General features: G+C 46.2%; 1 protein-coding gene across 1 annotated transcript; it reads left to right on the top strand.

The window, feature by feature from the left end:
• Nucleotides 1-2,728: 2,728 nt before the first annotated feature.
• On the top strand, nucleotides 2,729-7,527 carry SRSF6 (serine and arginine rich splicing factor 6). Its single transcript, XM_030008853.2, has 6 exons — nucleotides 2,729-3,026; nucleotides 3,326-3,474; nucleotides 4,886-5,013; nucleotides 5,234-5,442; nucleotides 5,802-5,891; nucleotides 6,011-7,527. Exons 1-6 carry the CDS (start codon nucleotides 2,920-2,922, stop codon nucleotides 6,372-6,374), a joined length of 1,047 nt encoding a protein of 348 aa, XP_029864713.1. The 5' UTR covers nucleotides 2,729-2,919; the 3' UTR covers nucleotides 6,375-7,527.
• The last annotated feature ends 1,068 nt before the right edge of the window (nucleotides 7,528-8,595 follow it).

Below are 8,595 nucleotides of genomic sequence, written 5' to 3'. Positions count from 1 at the left end.
ACTCAGCAAATGCACTCCTAGTGCCATTTGTCTGTTTCCTGACCCCTCTCTCCTGCGCTGCTTTGTCACTTACTCCCTTCGGGATTTTTTCCAACCTGATGTTGCTTTTGGGAGTGGGTTTGTCTGATTGTCTCATTACAGGAGGACTGACTCACTCATTTGCTTTTGTTTGCTACAGCTTGACATCCCAGCACTCAGGATGGTTAGGTCCCAAGCTCAATTCTTTCCATACATAAAAACAGGCCAGAAAGTGCAGGGACTGCTCATGCTCCATATGGCCCTTAGCTGAACAGACTGTTTTTCATCCACTTCTAGGGCATTGTATGGGAATATTCTCCCAAGAAAAGGCAGTGATATAAACACCAGCTGAGGTCTCAGAGCTCAGAGGATGCATGGACAGCGCTTTTGTCATGAAGAATTTATTTTTCCCTGTTGGAAGGGGGAAAGAAATTCCTTATGCTAAGAGGCAGAGATGTTGAAATGAGTGTCATCACCTACAAGAGGGCAGCTTTTATGGGCTGTGAGGAAAGTACAGAAGTGCACATCTTTCAGAAAAGGCAGTTGTTTAATGCTCTGATCCTGAAGAGCATCCACTTGCAGGGAAGCCCTTAAGAACAGGCTTACCTATCCTTCTTATCCTTGAACTTCAGTACAGGCTTACACACTATCTTCAATTAAGCACAGGAAGTTTTACAAGAACTATCTAATTGGGTTGTTTCTAGCAAGTCTTAGCATGTAGCTCTCCTACTCCATAGGTGCCAGCACAGACAATTTCAGATAAATGTTCACATCCAAGGTTTTTAAAACTTGGGCCAGTGAATCATTATCCTCTTACGAGAACAGGAGTGGGAAATAACAGAATATAGCTGTAGTGGGGAGAGGACCTTTATGATCAGATATTACAAACTGCAGTTATCTCAAAGATGACACAAATTACTTAAACAAATTGATTTTTTTATATTGTAAATTTCTGGTAGGAGAGAGCTATGCTTTAGTTCTGTATATACAATACTCAGTGCAATGGTATTGCTGTCCATGGGAGAGGCTCAGAGATACTATTACATTTTAGCAATAAATAGCTACAATACTTTTCCCATTTACCTCTTTCTGAGAAAGCACTGGTGATTCAGAGCTTGTTCTCTAAACAGAACAGCTGAAAGTTGAAGACCATGAGTGTGAGATACATCCCAACTCTTCCAGGAGAGTTTTTATTTCAGTAGGCTCAGGGCAAGGTACGCCATATCTTGTGCTGTTCCCCTCTGTGCCGGGTTATTCAGGACTAAAGAAAAGCTTTTTGAATTCTCTACACAGAGCTGATGAACACTACAGCCTGGCTAATGGTTAAATTGATGCACAAGTCAAAACATCTCCTGCTGATAGTCTGTGGAAAAACTACAGCAGGCCTGTAAATTTGTGACTTACCTGCGAAAGTCTTTCTAAAGCAGACAGAAAACACTCAAACTCATGAAATGTTACAAGCACTGTCCACTATAACAGAAGAGAAAGGGTTCACTCATTGTCTGCTGTACTATACAAATCAAGCTTTTATTAAATGAGAAAAAAATGAGACTCAAGAGATTTTGCCCACTTCTTTAACTCAAACTCAGCAGCCGCTTTGTTACAGATTAACTGAGGGCAACATCCCGAAAATTGAAGGCAGTTATTTGTGTCTTTGGTGGGCTGCATTACTGACATTGGTGCTCACAATATTGAAGCACAAGGTGAACAAAGAGCTGCTTTTCATGCAGCTGGGAAAAATCCAGGAGTAGGAGTAAATTTGGCCTTTTCACCTCAAATATTTAAATTGCATAGTAAACAGTATAAAAGTGTTGCATTATTAGAATACAATATACATTTATATCAAATATACAAATTACACACTATGAAATAAGTGCTACAATGTAAAGCCCAGCAGACTGAAACAGTGGGTTTAGTAATATATTGGGAGGACCTTTCTAATTCAGAACATGTATTAAAGGGAAACCAGGACACAGACCTCGGTGACTTCGGGCTGGTATTAAGGATTGCTCCCATGTAACCCTGCCTAGAAAGCAGCTCCATAGACAAGAGATCTCTGGGCTTCCCGGCCGGCAAGGGACCTGCCAGGCGCCTAAGGACGCGGCGGTGATCTCCCACCCCAGGGGTTTGCTCTGACTGACCCTGGGCTATGGCCCACGGGCCCGGACGCGCTGCCGCCAGCCTTCCCTCTCATAGCCCTGTCCCGTCCAGCCGTCAGGCAGACCTGGGCGAAACGGGCCCGGTGGGAGCTGACAGAGCTGGACCGCCGCCACCTGGCGCCAGCGGCTGAGGGGCTGCAGCCACGGGGGCAGGGATGTGGGAGGGACAGCAGCAGAGGCAGCAGCAACCTCAGCGGCGATGAAGGGAGCGCCGGGACCGTGGGGCTGAGGGGTGCGGGGAAGGCCAGGCCCCGCAGGCCCCCTCGGCCTGCCCGGCGCAGGCCCGATCCTGCGCGCCCCGCCGGGAGGCGCCGTTGCGCATGCGCAGAGCAGCGCATCCCGCCCCGGTCGCCGGAGCCCGCCAGCGCCCGGCGCGTGCGCAGCGCGGGCTGTCGCCTCGCCAGCGCACGCCCGGAGCTCCGCGCATGCGCGTAGCCACCCTACCCGCCTCTCTCGCCTCCCCCGCCTCCCCAGCGCCCGCTCGCGAGAGCGTGATGACGTTGCCTCCTGGCCTGCGCCGTAACGTCCGTACCGGCGGGCCCCGCCCCCGCTATAAAAGCGGCGGCGGGCGGCGGGCGCCATTGTGCTGCGGAGCAGGCCGCGGCTGTGGCAGCGTGTGGGCCTGCAGCGCCGCTCCCCGCGCCTCTCTCTCTCCCTATTTCTCTCTCCTCCTCTCTCCTCCCCTTTCTCTTTCTTCTCCTCTCCCTCCCCCTTCCCCCCCCCCCCCCTTTCCGCCGCGGACATGCCGCGCGTCTATATCGGCCGCCTGAGCTACCACGTCCGGGAGAAGGACATCCAGCGCTTCTTCAGCGGCTATGGCCGCCTGCTCGAGGTCGACCTCAAAAACGGGTGAGCGCCGTCCCGCGGCCTAAAGGCCGCCACCGCCTGGCGGACGCCCCCCGCCCCCCCTTTGCCGTCCCCGGGGTCGGGCGGGCCGCGCCCGCCGCCCCCTTCCCCCCCCCCACCATGTCGTTGGCCGCTCCCGCCCGCGCTGCCGCGTGGCGCCGGGCTCAAGATGGCGGCGGCGCGGGGGGGAGCGGGGGCGCTGCGGCGGGGCCGGCTCCTATTGTCCCGGCTGGGCCGGCGCGGCCCCCCCTGCCCCGGGAGGCGCGGGCGGGCGGCTGACGGGGCCTTGCTTCTCCCCCCAGTTACGGCTTCGTGGAGTTCGAGGACTCCCGAGACGCCGACGATGCCGTTTACGAGCTGAACGGCAAGGATCTGTGCGGGGAGCGTGTGATCGTGGAGCACGCCCGCGGGCCCCGCCGCGACAGGGACGGGTACAGCTACAGTAGTCGCAGTGAGTACGGGCCCATCTTTCTGCGTGGTTGTAAGGCTGCTTCGGGCAAGGGGCAGGAGGCGAGGGGAGGCGGCTCGGCTGTGTTGGCAGGGCAGAGCCGGGGGTGATTGAGTGGATGGGACCGAGTCCCGTGGGGCTGGGGGGGGGGGGTGTCGGTATCTCTGCGAGCATGGTAGTAGGGGATACCGGGTGCATCGCTGGGAGCAAGCTATTCTGCTGACTTGGTGCTGGAGGCGTTTTTCTTGGCACCAGCGCTGCACTCGGATATCCCCTAAGAAACCGAGGAGGGCAAATATGTAAAGCAATTCTGGCTGCAAAACTGTGGCCATCTAGAAAGGGTTTCTCGTTAATTAGAAACGATATGCTCTGCTAATTTAAGGGCTCCAGTGTTCTTGGGAGCATTTAGACGAAATGGTGATGTTCCATCACTAATGTTAATGAATAAATACCGTTGCATAATTGGGGTAGAAGCACTCAGCTGTGAACTTTCATGTGAATGTTTCAGTTGAATATATGGGGGGGGCGGTTTTCAAGCAGTAATCTGTTGTACTAAGTGGGGGACGTTATAAATGTTTCTATGTTCAGCTAACTTGTATAGCTTCTTGAGCTGAGCTTTATAGAGCTTAACTGGCCTAGTACTGTTAATTAAAAGTACTAAGGTTCATCTTTCAGTAATCTAGAAGTGTGGTGTTTGGGGGGGTGGGTATCTGTCTTTTTAAAAAGAATCAAATGTATGTTGTATAAAGTTGTTGCATGTTCAATTCAAACTTTTTAACAAGTCCTTGATGTTTCAATTTAAAAGTGACCAGTGGGGCTGAGGCTGTGTCCACTGAGGCTAAGATGACTGCCTTTCCTGATTGGCCATGGCTTTTCCATACATTGTGTGACCCTTGCCCTATGACCCTTTGGCTGACCTTACCGGAAGCCATGACGACAGCAGCCTTTTGCCATTAGACGCAGGGTGATGGTGAGGATTCCAAGGGTTAGACAAAACTGGTTAAACTGAACTAGGTGACTGTTACCTTGCGTGTTTTGTGGCCAAACCACCACCAAAAACCTCATACTGTGATGTAAGTACTTAGTGTAACTAGTAAACGTTTTTGTAAAATGTAGAAATGCATGTAATCAGTTAAGTTTTATATTTTACAATGTTCTGTAAAATAAAACTTAGCAAGGTGAATCTAATAAGGAGCAGTCACTCTCTAACAGATCTTAGGAGCACAGACTTGTAGGATTTTAGTCTGTTTGATTTGCCATTAATATAGATTATGGCAAAATTGCAAAGTTTATTGGAGGCTTAGAGAAATAAAGTCCTACTCCAGTAAATATAACTGTTTAACTAACTTTTTCAGAACATTTAGTTTTCTTCATGCTAGGAGACGATCTAACTTTATTTCTTTGTACAATAAAGGTGGGGGTGGTGGCGGATATAGCAGTCGGAGACAATCTGGAAGAGATAAATACGGACCGCCTGTTCGTACAGAGTACAGACTGATTGTTGAAAACCTTTCCAGTCGCTGTAGTTGGCAGGATTTGAAAGTATGTATTAATGTTCTATCATAGAGCCTGTTGTGACTAGCAGGAAGCAATAACTTCCCTTAATATCAATGTTCATTTTGATTTAGGTAGAAGTATTTGTGTATGAATGTTTACATGCAACTAATGCTGCTTGCATTTGCTCAGACTTGTCTTAAGCTAATGTACTTCCAGAGCGTAAGCATGTGGAATGCTTATGTAATTCTTCATCTACTCCCTAAAGGATTTCATGAGGCAAGCTGGTGAGGTAACCTATGCAGATGCTCACAAAGAACGTACAAATGAAGGAGTGATTGAGTTCCGATCTTACTCGGACATGAAGCGTGCCCTGGACAAACTGGATGGCACAGAGATAAACGGAAGGAAGATAAGGCTGGTTGAAGACAAGCCACGGTCAAGCCATAGGCGATCTTACTCTGGCAGCAGGTCAAGGTAACTTTTGGGACATGTCAGTCTCTGCATCAAGACTACTTACACTAAGAATAGGTATAGGTAGCCCGACGTGCAATAGTTACTTTCAGTTGATATTTCAGGAGTAGGGTGATGCCTGAGAATGTGGAAGGAATTACTTTACATAATACAGCAAAGCCAGGTTTGAGAGTTTTTCACATGTGAAATGTCAGATGTAATTCATTGACAATATATTGAATGTAGGTGGATTAATAGTAGTACATCTCGATGTGGCCATGCTTGTTTTTGAGAAGTTCTTTAGCAGCTTTTTGCTCTTGGATAGCGTAGCAGGGCACACCAGGCAAAGAATAAGGGCCAAATTACATTTTAAATGTTTCTAGGTCACGATCTAGAAGACGGTCTAGAAGCAGAAGTCGTAGAAGTAGGAGCAGTCGCAGCAGGTCCCGTAGTGTCTCCAAAAGCCGTTCACGGTAAGTGATGCATTGTTTTCTGTTAGTACGGGAATTGCTAATTATTGATTGATAGATACTTAAAACTGCCATAAGTACACTTGAGTTCATGCAGAATAAACTCTGTCTCTTTTTGAAAGATCTAAATCCAGGTCACGAAGCAAAGACCGCTCACGTTCCAGATCTAAAAGCAGGAAGTCTAGATCAAAGAGCAAATCGAAACCCAAGTCTGACAGGGGTTCACGCTCTCACAGCAGATCCAAGGAGAAGTCTGAGAAGTCACGGTCCAGATCCAGGTCCAGGTCTCGATCTCCCAAAGAAAATGGTAAAGGAGATGCTAAGTCTAAGTCCAGGTCAAGGAGTAGGTCTCGTTCCAATTCTCCGCAGCAGCAGCCATCTGCCAAGGCTCGTTCAGAGTCACCACCCAAAAGAGCTGCATCGAGGTCCCGCTCCAGATCTCGTTCAAAATCTCGCTCACGATCAAGATCTAGTTCAAGAGATTAAGACTACAACTCTCCTCTTACATTGCACACTATTATGGAACATTTTCCTACTTGTCAGGCCATTAGTGTTATGTTAGTACTTCAGAAGTTGGTTTTTTCTCTTGCAGGAATGAATGGCCTAAGAACTAAGTAATGAGGCATAAAGGTTTAATTTGTATCCCAAATTTGAAAACACGAGATCGGATGGTGGTGCAAAGCAGGAAAAGTCCCCCTTTTGTAGAAATTCAGCTAAAAGTTTGATTTTATAGCATTTCCGCAGGAGTAACTTAACTACTCTTAAGTGCAAAGTGGTTTTTATATTAAAAATAAACTGAATATAAACAGGCTTAAATCTGGGCTTTTTTGAAAGTATCATTTTTTTCCTTTTTTTTTTTTTTTTTTCATGGTTTTAGAACTATGGGTATCATTAGTGTAATAGGTTACAGCTTGCTGCCAAAGGCAGGATTGCCTAGCTGGGCAGGTCAGATAATTCTCCGGTTTATCTTAATTTGTGGAAGCAGGCTGCAAACTATATAAACTGGTAACAATACTAGGAAGATTTTAGACCAGCAATAAACTCAAGTTGGAGCATTTGTGTTGTATCTTAACTTGCCAAAAGAACATTCCCCCCCCCACTGTGACTGTATTAAAGGTAATAAAGGTACTCTGGAACCTGTATCGTACAGTATTGCTGAAAAATCCTATGTTTCAAACTTAAAGCTTTCGGACTTCTTTTTCTTGAATATCAAGTGTCACTGTTGTCAGACACTAATGTGTCTCTTGGATGTGGTCCAAGTCACTAGTATGTTGTATGGTTTGTCAGCCTCTAAATACCTATTGGATATGAAAACTAGGTAAATAAAACTGTCTTCCCTCCTTTTTGACTCATTTATGTTAACATTTTGCTTCAGACTAGGAGAGCTATAATCCTGTTGTGTGTAAGTCTGAACTTTATTGGAAATGTAATCTCTTTGAGCTAGAGTTCTAGTCTTAACAAAGGCTTTGCTAAACCACAGTTGCCAATTCACTTAAATTGTGGAATAGGACTCATCCCAAAAATTCCCCTTTATAGCTAAATTGATTTTTGTAACATGCAATAGCAAACATTAGAACTGCCTTGTACTCTTTATACAACGTGTAGTTTGACTTGTATAAAATTAAATTGGTGACTCAAACTCTTGTGTTTATTGCAGCGTAATGGGATTCTTTTTCTGCCTCTCGTGCTGGGGAAATCACAATTTATCCTGCTTAGCTCTTTTGCTGGAGTAACTTCTTTGTTTTAGTGAGAGACTTGGGAGCTCTTGAAATGCACTTGGTTTTGTGCTTGAGACCAGCACCGTTTGTCCAATACATTGTCCTTTCTTCAAGCCTGACGGGATGTGAAAGCAGCACCTCTGACTGGTCAGAATTTTACACATCTGTTAGGATGAATTCAATCAGGCACAAGGAGCACATCAAGTGCATGTTCAAATGCGATTTGATGCCAACTTTTCTTTCCTGGAATTGCTTTATGATCTAAACAGTTCTCTTGAAAATTAATACTAAAGTTTTTTGCCATTTTCTGATCATACCTAGTAAGCTTGAGCTTTCGCTTGTTGCATATGAGTAGCTGTGCTAGTACAAGAAGGGATTCCAGGATGAATAAAGTTAGTTTTGCCCGATAAGCTCACATTCCTAATGGAACTTGAATGGAAGCGATTACATGGCTTGTGTTGCCATAAGATCGGGTTAGTGTTGCTTTTATATTGTACAATTTTCCATGCTGTTTCTATCCCAAGGATGGAAAAGCAGCTGTATTGGAGCTGCCAAGCCAGACTTCCCCATGACTGTTCATGTAACCCTGGAGTCTCACAGATATTTCTGGTGTGACTAAACCCACACTTGTGCAGAGTGCATTTAGTACTAAAGTTTTACTCTCTGCACCTGGAATGAGGTGACTTCTGTGTTTAGTTAATCTGTGATAAGTAATTTTTTTTTTTTAAATTGAAGCTGTTTTAGTTGAGGTGTATTTTAGCATAATGACTAGAAACATTGTATGCTGTAGTTCTGATCACTGCAGGTAATACCTTCTCTGCATTGGATTTCAAGTGGGGGGAAGTACTGGGGACTTTGTACAGAAGTCAGACTGTGCAATAGTTTAATGCAGGTTTACAGCCCTAAGCTACACTTGTGGAAATATTTACCTCCCTTAAACTTGTTGACACAAAAGCATTATGCCCCCTTGATTTTATTTATGCTGATCA

This window comes from Aquila chrysaetos, chromosome 3, assembly GCF_900496995.4.
Source record: "Aquila chrysaetos chrysaetos chromosome 3, bAquChr1.4, whole genome shotgun sequence".
In the NCBI taxonomy this organism is placed as follows: domain Eukaryota; kingdom Metazoa; phylum Chordata; class Aves; order Accipitriformes; family Accipitridae; genus Aquila; species Aquila chrysaetos.
Note: the sequence above shows the minus strand (reverse complement) of the source record. Positions and strands in the feature narration are given on the sequence as shown.

Excerpts from the sequence above, each read along its gene's own strand:
- SRSF6 (XM_030008853.2), top strand. The coding sequence starts at position 2,920 with ATGCCGCGCGTCTATATCGGCCGCCTGAGCTACCACGTCCGGGAGAAG. Across the intron at positions 3,475-4,885 it reads GTACAGCTACAGTAGTCGCA|GTGGGGGTGGTGGCGGATAT; the intron begins GTGAGTACGGGC and ends TGTACAATAAAG. Across the intron at positions 5,443-5,801 it reads TACTCTGGCAGCAGGTCAAG|GTCACGATCTAGAAGACGGT; the intron begins GTAACTTTTGGG and ends AAATGTTTCTAG.